General features: G+C 35.9%; 1 protein-coding gene across 1 annotated transcript in view; it reads left to right on the top strand.

The window, feature by feature from the left end:
* CDC7 (cell division cycle 7) overlaps positions 1 to 18,254 on the top strand; it is a 28,885-nt gene extending 10,631 nt beyond the window's left edge. The window contains exons 4-12 of the mRNA XM_041750844.1: positions 1,665 to 1,800; positions 4,981 to 5,074; positions 5,160 to 5,302; positions 6,448 to 6,700; positions 7,319 to 7,414; positions 8,164 to 8,342; positions 9,148 to 9,230; positions 11,375 to 11,524; positions 14,165 to 18,254. Coding sequence (XP_041606778.1) covers positions 1,665 to 1,800; positions 4,981 to 5,074; positions 5,160 to 5,302; positions 6,448 to 6,700; positions 7,319 to 7,414; positions 8,164 to 8,342; positions 9,148 to 9,230; positions 11,375 to 11,524; positions 14,165 to 14,559 — 1,529 coding nt within the window. The 3' untranslated portion in view covers positions 14,560 to 18,254. The remainder of the gene's footprint in view (positions 1 to 1,664; positions 1,801 to 4,980; positions 5,075 to 5,159; positions 5,303 to 6,447; positions 6,701 to 7,318; positions 7,415 to 8,163; positions 8,343 to 9,147; positions 9,231 to 11,374; positions 11,525 to 14,164) is intronic.
* Positions 18,255 to 18,884: the final 630 nt, after the last annotated feature.

Raw genomic sequence — 18,884 nt, 5'->3', positions numbered from 1 at the left:
CAAAAATTCTGTTCTGGAATCCATTTGTCCTAACATTGATAGTTATTCCTGGAGTGGGGGAAGACAGGAGGATGGTCTAAGTTTAGAAAATATAGTACTTACATATAGCTCCCTTTTGGTTATTCATGATGTACTTTTTTGTTGTTTTTTTTTTAAAGATTTTATTTATTTATTCATGAGAAACAGAGAGGCAGAGACACAGGCAGAGGGAGAAGCAGGCTTCATGCAGGGACCCCGACATGGGACTCGATCCCAGGTCTCCAGGGTCATGCCCTGGGCCAAAGGTGGCATTAAACCGCTGAGCTACCCAGGCTGCCCTCGTGATGTACTTAAACACATTAAAGCTCTGGAAATTTTTGTAGGAAATTTTTGTAGTAAAGAAATTTATCGGGCAGCCCCAGTGGCGCAGCAGTTTAGTGCCGCCTGCAGCCCAGGGCATGATCCTGGAGACCCAGGATCGAGTCCCACGTCAGGCTCTCTGTATGGTGCCTGTGTCTCTGCCTCTCTCTCTCTCTATGAATAAATAAAATTAAAAAAATTAAAAAAAAAAAATTTATCAATTTGTTTTAACTCCGTATTTCTCCAATTTAACTGGCCACCAACTCCTTTCTGTTTTGTTTAATGCTAAATTTAAAAGCATACTGGTTGGTGTTTGGCAGATCCTAGGAACTTCCATCTAATTTCCCTGCATTAATCTATGCGAGCAGCTGTCAACTTACTGGAGGAAAGAAACTGCCCAGAAATTTTGAGATGCTTAAATACTTTTAGACCAATTAGACTTATTTAATATGAATACTTGTTTTTTTTTTAAAGGATTCCAATAAAATACTTTAAAATAAAAAAAATAAAAAATAAAAAATAAAAGCATAGGTGTTTTTGTCTTTTCCCCCAAATCCTATAAATATTTCTGCTTCTAATAGACCTATATCCAAATGTTAAAGTCATTTCAAATGACAGTATTATAGAAAAATACTAGAATGGATTATGACCACGGAAATTTTTTTTTAAGATTTTATTTACTTAGTCATGAGAGACACAGAGAGAGAGGGGCGGGGCAGAAGGAGAAGCAGGCTCCATGCAGGCAGCCTGACATGGACTCGATCCTGGGTCTCCAGGATCACACCCTGGGCTGAAGGCGGCACTAAACCGCTGAGCCACCCGGGCTGCCCATGACCATGGAAATATTTTGTGCTATCTCAGGCAAACAGATTTACTCTAGAGCTTTGGTAAATTAACATACCCTATAGGGATCCCTGGGTGGCGCAGCGGTTGGGCGCCTGCCTTTGGCTCAGGGCGCGATCCTGGAGACCCGGGATCGAATCCCACGTCGGGCTCCTGGTGCATGGAGCCTGCTTCTCCCTCTGCCTGTGTCTCTGCCATTCTCTCTCTCTCTCTGTGTGACTATCATAAATAAATAAATAAATAAAAATTAAAAAAAAAAAAACATATCCTATAAAGAACTGAGAACAGTAAGAATTTATTAAAAATTGAAAGTTAGATATATTTATAAATGTTGTTACTCTTTGTTTAATATAATTAAATATATTAATGATAGATTAGGATAACTTTATGGGTTCCAAACAGTTTTTAGGATCTGTTTTAGCATCATTTCATTAGCATTTAAAGAAACCAAATACTGAAAAATCTAATAAATTGTTTTACAGGCACTTTTAGCTCTGTTTATTTGGCCACAGCACAGTTACGAGTAGGACCTGAAGAGAAAATTGCTCTAAAACACTTAATTCCAACAAGTCATCCTATAAGAATTGCAGCTGAACTTCAGTGTCTAACAGTGGCTGGGTAGGTAATATAAAGATATTTTAATTGAACCGGCTATATATAATTTTTAAGTATCTAACAGATGATGAGAATATCCATGAATTAGACATTTTTCAGTCAGGTGTTTGCAATTTGGTAGCACTTTTCCTGTAACGTTGGAATGGTTAATTAAATTTATAATTTTAGGGTGGATTACCCTTGGGGCTAAGCTCGACTTCCTGTTCTCTTACCACTTTTTCTAATTTTCCTGCCAGATCATAAACCATGGTCTAGATATTTTTTAAAATGTAGTGAATTCATATTTCACATCTCCCCAGCCATTGACAGCCTCATCTCTTACTTTATTTTGAACAACAGAAACATCTGGTATGTCTTCCACATTGATCTCACTCTTCTAGGTCATTCTCCCTCTACTGTCATCCCTCTTCCAGCTGCTCCGTTGTCTTTGCTGCCTTTCCCAGCCAGACTTCCCAAAAATGATCTACATACACTGTTTTCACTTCCACACCCTACCTTCACTATCACAGTATCTGCTGTTCTCTATGCTAAACTGAAACTACTTTAGATAGCGTTAACCAGGACTTCCATTTTGCCAGGTTTGTCTTTTCTCTTCACATGAACCCTAGGCAGTGTTTTGATTTGAACCATTGTCTTTCGTCTTTTGACTTCTGTACTGCCACACATGCCTTGTTTTCTCTGTGCTTTATTTGGCCTTTCACTTTTAATATCCTTTTGCCAGTTCTTCCTCATCTACCTGATATCTAAATGTTGGAGTTTCTTGGTGCCTGATCTTGGGCTTTTTTGCTCTGAACTCTTCTCTGTATTTCCTTGTGGCTTTAAATGTATGGTAATGATTCCTGTAAGTATATATCTTGCCTCAGACCTCTTACCTATAGATTTGTATACACCCACCTGCTGATTTGACATCTATTTGAGTACCTAATAAATATTTCAAGCCTAATATTCTGTAAACTAATTTTAATACTCCTTCGCCCAAAAAACCCCTATTGCAACAGCCTGTTTTTGTCTGCTCATCTCAGCATCTATTATTAAATCTTGGCCATTTTGGATCCAAAATATTGTCTAAAAACCTATCCATGCTTTTCTGTCTTCTCAACCACACCTCAGACCAAGCCTGGATTACTAAAATAGCCTTCTTTTCTTTCCCCCTGAATCCCATGGTCACAAAACAGCCAGAGTGATCTTTAAAATATAAAAATTTGTATGTATATAATATAAATAGTATACTATTAGTTCCATCACTTAAAATCCTTTAATGGTTTCCCAGTGTCCTTTGGGAAAAAAAAATCCAACCTTATCCTGTGCCATTCTTCCCACCTCCCTGTGTTAGTATCTTCAAATTTGTCTCACACTTTCTCATCTCAGTTTCACTACCCATACTGTTCACCAGTAAGACCTCTCCCAATCTTTGCCTGCTGACCCCTATTCTTTCTGATCTGACCAGGAGTGGCACGACTTCAAAGATGTCTTCTGAGGGGCACCCAGGTGGTTCAATCAGTTAAGCATCTGACTCTTGATTTCAGCATGGATCTTGATCTCGGGGTCCTGAGTTCCTCTGAGAGTGGAGCCCACTTAAAAACAAAAAACAAAGGTGTCTTCTGAATTAAATTAGATTCACTTGTTAGTGTCACAGCACCTTTTGATCTCTTTCAAAACCCTTATAACCTGTCATGTTACCTTATATGTTATTGTCCATTAGATAGTAAACTCCATGAGGGCAGATACCACATTAATTTTAATTCACCTTCCCATTCCTAGTATCTAACATGGTGTCTACCAAATAATTGTATTTATTATTTATTAAATACTAAATATTTATTGGATGAATGAACAAGCCTATTTCTTTGTTTCACCCTTCTGTATATTAGAGAAGACAGGAGGATGAGTTGGCCTAAGACATAATTACATACATTCTAGTTAGTCACCTGAATAAAATTGTTTCTTTTTCCATAAATATTTTTCTCTACCACTTTTCCTTTCCATGTACTTCAAAAAAAATACATGCTAAAAAAAGTCTTTATCTGGTCTTGCTTCCTTTCTAGCTCCCACACTGGTTTTTCTTCTTTTCTTTGCCAGATATTTCAGGCAAATTGTATGTTCTGCTTCTATTGTATCCTGTTTTCCCTCCTTAAGTCCTATTTGGCCTCTTCCTTTCCACTTAAATTGCTCTCTGAAAAATTACCAGTTAATTCCTCTTTGCCAAATTAAAAGCCTTCCCTCAGTCCTTATTCTCATGACCTCCGTACTATTTACTACTTTGTTTAAAATTCCTCACCTAGGTGGCATCTCTTTCTGGGCTTTCTGCTCCTTCTTCCATATTTTGCCCTCCAACTCGAGACTTTTCCAAGACTCAAATTTTCTCTTTTTCTCAAATCTTTCACAGCCTTTAGGTATCACTTTTCTGCAGGTATTGTCACTGACCTCTCACTTCTCACATAAGATGTATTCTTTATCTAGAAATTTTTATTAGAATGATGTCTTGGTTTTCAATGCTTTTTTTCCACATATTTTGTTGGTATCCATGTTTTACTACTTGGACTCAAAACCATGGAATTCAACTTTACCCTATTTTTCCTATCTTTTATGATTCAGTATAGCAGAGCGGTTAAAAGCATAGATCTAATTCAAGTCCTGCCTCCATGACTTACTAGTTTAGTATCCTTGGGAATGTTCCTAAGCCTCTCTGTGTCTCAATTTCCATTTTATACACAGGGGGAGGAAATAATAATAGCATTGTCCCAATAGAGCTGTTGTGAGGATTAAGTGAATTAGTTAATAAATGTAAAATGCTTGCTTAGATCAAAGTTTGACATATAGTGAATGCTCAATAAATGTTAGCTATATTTTTTTAATCAACTTACTTATTACTAATACTATTTTATTGGCTACTAAAGCTTATTAATTCATTCTTGTTATTTATGTTGTCCTCATTCTGCCACTTCCCCAATTAAAACTCTTAATTCTCTGATGTTTGAATTATAGTAACCTCATAACTGGTGCTTTTTAAAAAAACTATCTTGTACAAGTCACTTATAAACATGTATACTATTCCACAAATTGGTGGTTTTAAGTAGTTTTCTAGCATTATTTATGCATTGCTAAAATTTCATTTTTAAAGAAACTGAGCATAAAGTTTCGTTTGACCTTTTCTCTAAAGTTCATTATGCATTTTTCCACTAGGGGGCAAGATAATGTCATGGGAGTTAAATACTGCTTTAGGAAAAATGATCATGTGGTTATTGCTATGCCATATCTGGAGCATGAGTCTTTTTTGGTAGGTTTTAATACTTCCTTAATTCTTATTGGCTAAATATTTAATTGAAAACAATTTTATGACCTTATTCATAACTTTATTTTAGGACATTTTGAATTCTCTTTCCTTTCAAGAAGTACGGGAATATATGTTTAATCTGTTCAAAGCTTTGAAACGCATTCATCAGTTTGGTATTGTTCACCGTGATGTTAAACCCAGCAATTTTTTATTTAATAGGCGCCTGAAAAAGTAAGTATGAAAAGTTACCAGAAAATAATTATAACTTGAATGAATTTGTGCTATGGGGTTCATCTCGAAGATACAGAACATACTGCGGCAGCCATGACAGATTTTTTTTTTTTGTTCAAATTTTCATTGTGATTGGGGAATGGAAATACATTGAATAAAAGATAAAATTGTATTAGTAAAGCAGTGTACATCATTAGATATACCATAGTTCAGTGAAAATAGCACTTAGCTAAAAGAAACTTTTAGAAAGGGGGGATACCTGGATAGCTCAGTCCATTAAATGTATGCCTTTGGCTCAGGTCATGATCCTGGAGTCCTGGGATCAAGCCCCATATCAGGATTTCTGCTCAGCAGGGAGCCTGTTTGTCCCTCTCCCTGGCTCTCTGCCTACCTGTGCACGCGTGCGCGCGCGCATGCACACACACACATATGCTCTCTCTCTCCCCTCCTTGGTCAAATAAATAAAATCTTAAAAAACAAACAACAAAAACAACTTAGAAAAGGTCTAGGCCTTTTCGACCTTCATATTTGTCTTATTTCTGGGTGTCATGGTAGCCAATTTCCTGTTTCAACACTAAAGTTGTGTTTTATGTATATTATATGTTGTGTGTGTGTGTTTTATGCTGATAGAGGCATTGTAAGCTGAATACCTAACTTAAATACTATTCAGTATACAGTGGATCATACTATGGTAGGAAGTACAGAACTATAACTTCTTGAAATTTATACTTCTGACTTTTCCCTTTAGTTTTCTTTAAATAAATCTAATTTATTTTTCTTTCAAGTGTATTTAATTAAAAATGATCTACTGTGATGCCATCTCTGCCATTGTTACAGAACAAAGGATTGGGCTTCTATCCCGCAATCCTTGTCTGCCTTGTCAGCACAGGGCATTGGAGAAAGGAGAGAAAGATTTTTGTGTGTGTATGGGATATATCATTCCTTACTTTTCAAGCCTAGTTAGCTGTTAAATCATCACCTTCTTTATAAATTCATTTTTTAATCTTTTTTCAAGAATGTTATACATTCTTAATGATCCCCTAAAGAATTACACTTTTTGTATGAATATGACTTGAGCATATTACAATGTTACTAAGCTTTAGTGGTTACAAAGAAGTAAAGATGCTTACTTTTTGTTGTCTTAGGTACGCACTGGTAGACTTTGGTTTGGCCCAAGGAACCCATGATACGAAAATAGAGCTTCTCAAATTTGTCCAGTCTGAAGCTCAGCAGGAAAGCTGCTCACAAAATAAACCCCATGTAATCACAGGAAACAAGATTTCATTGAGTGGCCCAGCAGCACCTAAGGAGTTGGATCAGCAGCCCACCATGAAAACTTCTGTTAAAAGGCCCTACACAAATGCACAAACTCAGATTAAACAAGGAAAAGATGGAAAGGTTCTACCTCTTTTATTTCTTAAATACTAATATGGTCTTAGAAATGTACTGCTTCATCCAACAGAGGGAGATATAATACCAGGATGATGCTTGTAATTAAAAAAATTTTTTTATATTTGCTGCATATTAAATTGATTAGATTCCACTAAGATTTATAATGGATCATTTTACCATTTCAAAACAAATTACTTGGTAGATTTATAACGTCTCTGTCATTACATAATGTGACAAATATGGAAAATAACAAATTCTCCCTGCATGTTATAAAGTTCAAAACAGTCGTTCGTCCTTTTTAAAAGAAAACATTAGTTATAGGAGAAAAATTCTGAAGTGTCTATCTCCATTTTAGCTGCACAGCAAAATTGTAACATCCATGCAGGTGGTTTTTAAATTTTTTAGTTATATATATTTGTGGATTCTGATAACATTGTATGGGTGTTAAGAGTTCTGTCTAGACTATTTTCTCCTTTCACAGAAGTGTTTTGGTGCCTGAGAATGACTTGGATGCAGCTGTTTTTGTTTCATGTCACTTAACTCTTTCAAAACTGGCAGAGTACAGCTGGCAGAAAGTGTTACAGATATAATCCTTATTTTCCTTGTTTTTTGTTGGTATTGTAGGAGGGATCTGTAGGCCTTTCTGTCCAGCGCTCTGTTTTTGGAGAAAGAAATTTCAATATACACAGCTCCATTTCACATGAGAGCCCTGCAGTGAAAGTAAGTAATGTAGCTTAATAGTGCGATCATCAGTCAGTCGTACACTGAAGAGAATTTAGGGATTGGTAGTTGAGCATTTATTATCACTAAGTTTCTAAAAGTAGAGTTTTGCTGTGGCAGAAGGTATTAGTGCTTTGAACATCTTATCAACACTTTTATTTTCTCCAGTTTTTTCCTGAACTTTTCTGGTGGAATTTTTCATCATTTTTGGTTAGCTAACTATTGTTGCTCTTTTCTAAAGGATCATTTAGAATATTAAAGTCTTTTCTCTCATTGGCTGGAATGCGAGCTCCTAATAATTAACACATTTCTGACACACAGTTGATAATGTAAAGATGTTTGTAACGTTTACGAAATTGTAATCAATGTTAATTGGTTTTAAATTGACTTATATCCTATAACAGCTAGATAGCGTGAGCAACAAAACTCTGATTTTAGCCAATGTAATTGTGCAGTTTACAGTTCTGAAATGGAGTTAGACACTAGAACGTAACTATGTTATACTTTTGTAACATATCAGGAGAAGTTTTAATACAGTGTAAGTCAAGTCTTTACCAACTGAGGACTATTTAGCGAATTTTAATATGTTTATTCAACAGAGAAACCTAAAAAGATCTTAATTACTTTAATACACACCTCTTCACTTAAAATCCAACAGCACATTCGGCAATTTTATGTTTGCCATACTAGCATTTGAAGACATCATATTAAACATCATGAAAATAGAAAATACAACTTTTCTTTTACAGCTTATGAAGCAGTCAAAGACTATGGATGTACTATCTAGAAAGTTAGCGACAAAAAAGAAGGCTATTTCTACAAAAGTTATGAATAGTGGTGTGATGAGGAAAACTGCCAGTTCTTGCCCAGCTAGCCTGACCTGTGACTGTTATGCAACAGATAAAGTTTGCAGTATTTGCCTTTCAAGGTAATGTGTTTTGATGGTGCTATAAAATCACCAGCATGCTGCCAGACAAGATTAGAAATTGCATTGATTTTGGTGGGCAGTTGATTTAGTGTAAGGAAAGGAACAACACAGACACTGATGTGGAGAGGTACCTTGAAGAGAAAATGATACCTGTTGTATTGTTCATTTGACATTCATATGCTCTTTGAAAAACACATTTGCTCTTACATGCATAGAATTTTGGTGGAGGCAAGGGTAGTTATTTTGGAACCTTAGAATTGCACATTTTTGATTGCTGATTTAATCTTCTGTTTTCTTTCCTTATCCCCACCTATGTAGAATAACCAGAACCAAATAGTGTCTCTCACTCCCACTTCCTACTCTGAGCCCCATAAATTCCTCCCTCTCTTTGAAAAGTTGCATGAGCTTTCATGAGCCTGTAACTCAAGTATGTAAGAGACTAAGTAGATCAGAAATTTTCTGATATCACTCCAAATAGAAATGAAGTTTTATAGCTCTGAATTATATTAAATTCTGTTGTATTATGCTTTTCTGTTATGGTTATCATCTACTACCTATTTTTATACCTGGAAGTTACCTTAAAATTTTTCTGGAATAAGGCCTGGTAATTTGCAGGGTGTAGAGGGGAGGGACCAGTAGAAACAAAATCTAAGATTTTCATTACACTGGATTATCATTTGCTTTATAAATAACTATATAGATATCAAGGCAGAATTTACTGTGAAATAAAACAATAAATGTTACTTTTTAGTCTTAAATAATTAAACTCTAACGTAACTAGAAAATCTTATTTCATCATTATAAGGCGGCAACAGGTTGCCCCTAGGGCGGGTACACCAGGATTCAGAGCACCAGAAGTTTTGACAAAGTGCCCCAATCAAACTACAGGTATGTTGCACTAGAAATACAGAACCCAATTAGAATTGGTTATCCTAAGTATATTTTATTTTATGATCTTTGTTTTACTATTAAGGTTTTTGTGCTTTTAATAAATTATATAAGTCGTTCTAGCAGTAGAGCAGGCCCATTTTTGAGATCATGCTATTAATGAAAATCTCTACTCCTACTGTAGCCTTTTTTTTTTTTTTGGTAAGAATTTTTTTCCTATAGATTACATCTTGCTTATCTATTTACAAGAAGATTTTTTCCAGGAATTTTGTTTGTGGAAGAAAAACAGTTTTTAGTAGTCTTTGCTAACTTAAGACTTGTAGCATTTTATCTGTTTGCCCAACACCCCAAAAGTCTTCTATGAGGCACATGATTGTGTGTTTGATTAAAATTATTTTTGTTATTGTGAAAATAGTACAGTAGCATTAAGGAGTTTTGAAAAAGGAAAAGTTTTGCAATCTACAAAAGTTATCATGGAGCCAAAACCCAGGAAAAATTTCATTGAGTAAATGAATCCTGTCATTCACTTGGATTATGGACTTTAAAGAAATACATTAATCCACTGTGTATACTCAATACTTGCTAGTGATACAAAAAAATGAAAGTATCTACTTAGTCTCAAATAATAATAACCTGTTGAGGATGGTTATAAATCTTTATACAGGGTATTTTAGGGACACCTAACTATTCCTATCTGACGGGAATATGGAAGGAATTTCACGGAAGAGGGAACCTATGAGAAGAGAATGTAAACTGGAGTGAATGGTTGGCATTGATACATGAGCAGAGGATCTCAAGAAACAGAATGGTCTAGTCATATAGGAAACAATAAGTTTAGTGTTGCAAGAATGTAAGATGGAAGTGAAGGAATGGTGAGAAACCTGATAATAGATCAGATCCCACATGTTAAATAGCTTAGACTGTATCCTCTAAGTGTTGGAAAGTATTCAAGGGAGAGACATGGTAATAATTATGTTCTAATTGGATCATTTTGGTAGGTGTACAGAGAGGATAGGTTTTGGAGAGTGGTGGCCTACAGTGGTCCAGATGAGAGATGATGAAAGCCTGAATGAGGGCATCATTAACAAGAAAAAAGAAAGGTGAAGGATTGGAAAGGCAGAACCTGGTAGATAATTGGATATAGGATTTGGGTTTTGAGTGGTGAAAGAAAAGACATCCAGGATGTTTATCAGAGTTCTAGCTTAGGGGACTTGAATGGGTATCAGTGACTAAGGTGGAGAATAAGTAACTGGTTTACAAGGAAAGATAAGGTGGATTAGGGTGTAAATTGGTCTGAGATACTTGTGGGACACCCAGATAGAGATGTTCAACAGAATAAAAGTCAAGCTCAGGGAAGTTGGGGCTGGAGATACAGTTGAATGTCATCAGTACAGAAAAGATGGTTAAAGCCATAAGGAAGATGTAGTCAGGGAGAGTGTACAGGGGAAGAAGTGATTGGAACTTTGGGGAACCTTAGCCTTAAGGCTTGGAAAGGCAGGTGATATAATGGCCAGGGCAATAGAGAGCAAATAACTTGGTGATACTAGGAGGTCAACAATTAGAAGAGCTGTCCCTAAGAGAAATTTTCTTAACATGAGCCTGGGCTGGTCTTAATGTTAACTGCCAGAATTCTAGAGATTAAAGTTTCTATAGCAGAAGTCAGGGTTAGCACCTGGCTGAAGAAAAGCTTCTAATGTTCAATATTTTTCACTAAAATGAACCACTTTCACGTTATGTAATTCTTGAGGAGCATCCAGATTTTTCCCACATAGCTATTTTTGGATTTCTTTTGATCTTCTAAAATATTTCTATTTATGGTTTTCTAATGATAAAATATCCTTTAAAGTTACTAACATGTTGCTTAAGGAAGAAGACATTGTATTCTGTATTAAAGATGTTGGACCAGTGTTTCTCAGTCCTGGTATCACACTATATCCTCTGAGGAACTTAAGGAGTACGATGCCTGAGCTCTATTCCAGAACAATGAAATCAGAATCTCAGACAGTGGGCCTGGGCATCAGAATTTTTGTAAGGCTTAAGATAATTTGCACAGCAAAGGTTGAGAACTATGGATATAACATTGACTACTGGTGATAAAATTACAGGTTTGGGATTTTTTTTTTTAATTTTGTTTTCTGTTACAGCAATTGACATGTGGTCTGCAGGTGTCATATTCCTTTCTTTGCTTAGTGGGCGATATCCATTTTATAAAGCAAGTGATGATTTAACTGCCTTGGCTCAAATTATGACAATTCGTGGATCCAGGGAAACTATCCAAGCTGCTAAAACTTTTGGTAAGCAGTTTTATATTCTAGAACAAAACAAATGCCTTTATTATCTCTGTAAATCAAATTATGAAGAAGTTCTCTTTACAAATAAACATATTCTGTGTTCATAAAATTCTCTGGTGTTAGATACAGAATTTCTCTGATGCTCTAAAATTAATTGCATTGTGTAAGAAGATAATTTATCATCACTTCTATATAATCATTTAATTTTACCAAGCACAAAGTGCTATTTAAATATTTAAAGTTCAATTTTATAATCTTAAAAGAATAAGGGACTCCCTATAGTTATAATTTAACTTCATTACATAACTATTTTTTAATAGTATGTTTTAATTTGTTTATTGTGTATTTATTAAGCATCAGGTGTTCTTGGGCCTGCCTTAAATGATCTTACTCTATACTGACAAGTAAACTGTTAATTATGATGCAGCATAATAAGGACTATAGTAGGGAAGATAATAAAATATGTGTTAGTTAGGTTCCTTAGGGTAGGAAGGAAGAAAAATGAGGAGAACACCTTTGCTGATGGAGTTATTCTTGTAAGCATATGTTGGAAATCCTAGTTTCCAAAGTAGGTGCTTTCTTGTACCTACTATAAGAAAATTTTATCTGAGGTAATAGGGTGAAATAGTACATACATACAAAAATAAATGACCATAAGTAGAAGGCAAGATTGAGACTTTGGAAATTGTATTCTTCCACATGTTTATTCTCAACTGATAAGAAAACTTTTTATCTACTACTGGATAACATGAGAATTTTATGAACATAAAATTTATCAGAGAACTGGGCAGCCTCAGTGGCTCAGCAGTTTAGCGCCGCCTTCAGTCCAGGGCGTGATCCTGGAGACCCGGGATCGAGTTCCATGTCAGACTCCCTGCATAGAGCCTACTTCTCCCTCTGTCTCTCTCATGAATAAATAAATAAATCTTTAAAAAAACTTATCAGAGAACGAACACCAAAACATTTTGTTGAAGAGCTTAAATCTCCCCTTTCTGTAGTCAAAGTTTTAAATGAGGATCAACAATGGAAGCACAACATGTGACATGAAAACATCCCAGTGTGAATGTCACAATAGTAGGCAAGAGCTTTTAAAGACTTATCATTGTAATGCTTGTTCTCATCTTAGAAAAATAATAATGGCAGGTAATACTAGTCTTAGTTTTATTAGTAGGACTTCTGCAGCTGTTTCAGTCCAATCTTACTATAACTTTGGGCTTAATACAGAAGGACTCAAAACTTCAGTAGTTACAGTTCTTTAAGACCCAAAGAAATGACTTGCTTCAGATTAACAGTGGGAGTGCTTTTACTTCTGTTGTGTATAACCTGCTTCCCTATCCTTAATTCCTAGAGCTGACCCCGCTGTAGATTGTCATCAAGTACTTGTTGAGTTCTGTCACATTCAGAAGAAAAACCTTGAGCTAAATCAAATGCCTGACATGTAGTCTGTAACAAAATATATTTTTTAAAGGTTTGAGAGAGAGAGAGTAGGGGAAGAGATAGAGGGAAAGAATTTCAAGCAGACTCCCCACTGAGCAGGGATCTCCAAATGGGGATCGATCCCAGGACCCTGAGATTATGACCTGAGCTGAGGGCAGATGTTTAACTGACTGAGCCACTCAGATGCTCCCACATTTCTGTCTAAAGGAAATAAGGCCAAGATAATATAGTATTGCCTGTTTGTATGCTTATTTTTGCCCATGTCTGAAAATAATTCTGTCAGGAAATTGTTTCAGAGACATTTATATTTTTAAAAACTGAGCTTTGGTTTATTAAGTCATTCAGAAACATTTGTTGGGAGTTGATGTGGCCCAAGTACTAATATTGAGTCTGTTCTCACAGAGCTTAAATTCTAGTGGGGGAGGCAAATCTGTCAGACGAGTGGTATTAAGATAAAAGGGGAAAGGAAGAGAAGAGGACTCCTCTTATTTCAGAGGTTGGTCAAGGACACCATCTGTAAGGATGTGATATCTGAACAATGACATGAGAGGCTGAGTAATGCTTTTTTTTGTCCAGTCCAGCAGACATTAATTAAGAGCCTACTGTGTACTAGACACTGTCCGGGCTTTGGTGGTTCAAATGTAAATGAAATAGTCCCTATCTTCAAAGAGCTCATAATGTAGGTGAAACAGACCTCCAGTTACAATACAGGCTAATGAAAGTAAAAAAATTTCATAGGTACAATAGAAGTTTAGAATGTTCAACTCTGTGAGAGTGTCGGGCTTCACAGATATAACTCTTAAGCTGAGTGATGATATAAGTTAGAGTATCCCAGGTGCAGGGGATCCTAGGCAAAATAGGAGCCACATAGCCAGAGGCATGTACAAGTATGGAAAGGGGAGAAGGAATGGGAGCTGCAGCTGATTACAGATTACAGAAAGACACTATAAAGCTGAAGAAATTAGGCAGTCAGGTGAATCCCTTACATAGCTTAGTAAGTCACTGCTTTCTGCTTAGTACGTCCTACTTTTGATTTGGTCTTCAACTGTGTAGTACAAAACACAACTTAAATATTAACATGTGGTGCTCTGTCTCTATATAGTGTAAATATATCCACAAAGTGTATGGTTGGACTTGCATTATTCTCATGAGAGACTTCTGATATTTTCAAATAATATTAAATACATGTGTTTTTTTCTTTTTCAGGCAAATCAATATTGTGTAGCAAAGAAGTCCCAGCACAAGACTTGAGAAAACTCTGTGAGAAGCTCAGAGGTATTGATTCTAACACTCCCCAATTAACAAGTGATACACAAGGGCCTGCTTCTCATGACCCAAGTTTTTCAGAGAAGACTGACCATAAAGCTTCTCACCTTATACAGACACCTCAAGCACTGCCCTCAGGGAATTCACTGTGTAAAGGGGACAGTAACGGCTGTGGGCGTGGTTTGAATATGGATACTGCCGATTTAGAAGGATGGAATGAGGTACCTGATGAAGCTTATGACCTTCTTGATAAACTTCTGGATCTAAATCCAGCTTCAAGAATAACAGCAGAAGAGGCTTTGTTGCATCCTTTTTTTAAAGATATGAGCTTGTGATGATTGTTCTTCATATGTTTGCTGTTGTGTATTATGAGACAGGTGAAAAAGAGTTCCTTATAAGAGCTATAACTTCTTGATTAGAGACCAGGGCAGGATAAATAATTTATTTTAAAATTTTAGTATTTGCTCTTTGGCAGATTCTAAAATATGGATTAAGATTAAAGACAGCTGGGATAGTTCTTTAGGCTAACTACATGATCTTTGAGTGAGATTTACCCAAGTACAAAAAAAAAAAAATCTACCCAAGTATAATCAGATCTTTCACTTCCCTAATTACTTGTCACTGCCATATGCAGAAAAAGCAACTGTTTTACCCTAGTATATAGGAATCTGAGGTGTAAGTCTTAAAATTAACAGATGTGATCAGGACTAAATGAGTCAAAAGAGTTATTTTATTGGTTCCTTTAAGTTATGGCTATGTGTACTTCTAGAAAACTCAACCCGGTGCTGATGCTCTAACCATTCTGTAGGTAAAGGAGATCATTTCCTCTTCTGGAGGCATATATTATACCTTTTATGAACACTAAAAGCAATTAATGAGAAAATGTTGGAGGTAATATCACTTAAAATTGAATTTAATTTATCCTCAAAGTATTTTGTTAAAGCATTTTTGTGTGAACTGCCATGTTTTTCTTAATGGTTTCTCTTGATTTTTCCACTTTCCCCATCCCCACCTAACACATTCTCCTTGGAAATTATATGGTGCTTTCCACAGAGTTTCTGGGTACTTTGTTAAATATTGCATGTGTTTACAGTTGGGAACTCACTGCGTACACTGGTTGATTAAAGGGAAGCTGCAGAACCAAGGTGAAGGCTGATAGTCCAAAATGCTTTTCTTTTTCTCACCATCTTAGGTGTAATTAGGTAGCTGCTAAAAGGGAAAATAAATACAGCCTTGAGAATATTATTGGTTATTTTTTCCTCTGTTGAGTCATCAGGATCTCTGCATCCTGTTATAAATAAGTTGGTCCTGCTCAAGGAAGATTGACTACTAGAGTCTTGGGTGCGTTGGAAAGAGAGATAAGTGCGCAAAGTAGAAGAGGACCAGAGATAGAGATTTATGTATTACTATATTCCAAAATGATACATATCAGTGACAGTATTTCAAATGCTCTCTGTGAGAAATAAGTCACGGGATATGGATCTGCTGAAAACTTTCCCATTTAGTAGGGATAGAGTATAGTGTAGAAACAGCTTAGGGATCTAGAACATATATTCTGTTATTTTGTGCATTCAAGTAAGTATGTCACCTACCCTATTTGGTAAGTATAGTATATACAGAAACCATTGCCACAAATATGCTCTGTATTCTCATAATCTTAAAAAAAACTTGAATGTTCTTAAATTTGTATGTTTAATAAAGTTATTTTATATTTTTTATGTCCAGCTACTCATTTGAAAAATACCCTTTTAAGAAAAAGTATTGATCACTGGAAATATTTTCCTTCTGAGTTTGAGGAGTGCTCTCTCCAGCAAATATTAGGCAGTAGATTAACAAAAATTGACCTGGCTCAACTAATATATGAAAGATGGAGATTGATTTCTTTTATAGAAAAGGTGCTCATTGACCTCATTTATAGGAAAATTGCAACAAATAGTAAAGCAGTAACCATCTCAGTAATCAGAAGTATTTACTTAACTAAAAAATTTCTTGGTGTGATTTCACAATCAAGTTAACAAATTCTAAGAAAATTAATAGGAAGAAAAATTTAACTACCAAAAGTAGAGGGCAGGAGACATTCTCTAAGAAAGTTTAGTGTTCGGGGTGGTTGTTTGAACTTTTTATTAATATCACTGTTAGAACAGAACTTGGCTGTAAAGGTAAAGGGAGCCCATGTTTTAAAAGATATTCAGGGTTGTAAATTAGTTCTCAGGGAATTTCGATCTCACTAAAGAATGTTGAGTCAGTGTTGGGTGCTATATAGATAGAAATTAGCAAGAAGCTTCCATAGGCATATTCTTTAAGTCTTTCAGCCTTCTAAACACCATTTTTTAATGGCAGATATTGCCCTAAAATTTTTTAATTAGTTAAAAAAGTCATTTTTAGGGAAATATTAAGAAGGTAACTAGTTAATGCCATTTCCTATTATTATGGAAGTTCCCAGAATATTCAGCTATTTTTCATTGTCAGCTTTTTAAAATTCTTATTGCTCAGACTCTTGAGATAAAACTGTTAAGGGTGTTTTCATTTAATAAGCCTTAGACATTTAGAACTATTAATATAACAAGCTACAAGTATTGGTTTTTGAAACAGGCTGCAGCTCTGTAGCATTTTTAATGAAACTTTTCCTTATATGGAGATGATTATGGTTGTCTTAATGACCTAAATAAAAATGTGGCTCAAGAATGATTATTCCAAAGAATTAAACTTAATTTGTCTCAAAATCTGAACAAAAGTCATCAAGTGATGTTAATCTCTTGTTTCTGGCATCAGCATTTTAGGGACAAAATGGTGCTACAGATGTCAGAATATCAATTGCGTAAAGTCTTGAAACCCACAAGACATGTAGGCTTAGGTCTTAGTAATTTCTGCTGTTTATGTAATTTCAGCCCTGCGCGTCACTGAAAAGTTATTTATCTTAAGAAACTGTGGCCAAATTTGGCGGGTAATGCTGTCTGCCAGTGTCTGCAGATGTATTGTTTCCTCCTACATTGTGCGTGCTGTCTGTGGTCTTTAAAGAACACTACCTAACACAAGGCAGAAATGTCAACTCCCCATTCAGATTTTTTCCTTTGTTCTTAGAACTGAGGTTGCCATTTCCTAATTTTGTCAAATTTTGTGTTTGAACTCTCTTCTTTCTTGAAAGGGGGATATTATCACCCATGTAGTAGATAAGTAATCAGAAGTACTTAATGCTGTGTCAAATTACAGTAAGGTTTTCAACAAAGTAACCACAAAGGTCAGTGCTAAGGCAAGTATTTACTAAATAATGACATTTTAGATATCTGAAATGAAAAGGCTGTGATCTTAGGAAAGCAGTTACAGGTTGGGTGAGAAGATTATAAAAATGAAGTCAGAAAAGTGATAGCAAAATAGTTTAAGCTTGATGTGACCTGCTAAAGTTTTTTCTTCAGTAGAAGAAAATCAATTAAAAGAATAAAGTTGCCTTTGACCACTGTTTTGAATCCTTTAAAAAATTAACAAAATAATGTCTGGAAAAGAATTCAAAAGGATAAGCAAAAATGTTATGGGGGGAGTGTGTACATAGCTTTTGCAAGGCAAGGAAGATGACTAGAAAAAGTTGTAAATGGTTTAGAGTTCTGATTTAAACATGCATCATGCGCAAAATGCTCTTTCAAATTTAATACACCATCCCAGCCCTTAAGTGGATTCCACCTTAGACCCTACTGAAGCAATTCTTTGAGGAAAGTAACAGGGTTAGCACTAATTTTAATACCATCATATAAAGGAAAATAGAGAATAACTTCTAGATTCATCTCTAAGTCTAGATTTAGAGAAGGCAAGTATCACTCCCTCTAGTAGGAAACCAAGATGAATCAAGGGATGGGCTTTAGAGATCCTGAAATCAGTAATAACATGTCAGCTGGGGAATGAGTTTCGCAGATCAGAAAATGGAAACGCCACTTGATTATTTTTTAAGACTTCTTTTAGAGAGACACCTGGGTGGCTCAGTGGTTGAGTATCTGCCTTCAGCTTGGTGTGATCCCAGGTCCTGTGATCGAGTCTGACATCGGGCTCCCTGCTGAGAGCCGGGAGAACCCTCTGCCTCTGCCTCTGCCTCTGCCTCTGTCTCTGCTTCTCTGTGTCTCCCATGAGTAAATAATTTTTTTTAAAGATTTTATTTATTTTAGCATATGTGAGGGGGTGGCAGAAAGAGAGAAACCCAAGCAGACTCCATGCTGAGCCCAGAGCCCCCATGAGTAAATAATTTTTTCTTTTTAAGATTTTATTTATTTTAGCATATGTGAGGGGGTGGCAGAAAGAGAGAAACCCAAGTAGACTCCATGCTGAGCCCAGAGCCCAACGTGGGGCTCCATGTCACTATCCTGAGAACATGATCTGAGCCAAAATAAGAGTCAGTCACTCAGCCGACTGGGCCATCCAGGTCCCCATCACCTGATAATTTCTTTTTAACCAGAATTTGTATATGTATTCCTTACCTACATTCTACTGATGTGTTTTTATAGGTGTATATTTAAGTATGTATTCATCCTTTGTATAAATACCTTCTCTAACTTCTCTGAAGACTAGAAATGGCTCCAACCCGTACAAGACTAAGTAAATCAGAAGCAAATATATGGCTGTGTAGCCTCGCTTTGTTATTTTAGCTCTGTCCATAAGCAAAAGGAGCAGGGTGGTG

Source organism: Vulpes lagopus, chromosome 3 (genome assembly GCF_018345385.1).
Source record: "Vulpes lagopus strain Blue_001 chromosome 3, ASM1834538v1, whole genome shotgun sequence".
NCBI classification, from domain to species: domain Eukaryota; kingdom Metazoa; phylum Chordata; class Mammalia; order Carnivora; family Canidae; genus Vulpes; species Vulpes lagopus.
This window is presented reverse-complemented; position numbering and strand designations above follow the sequence as displayed.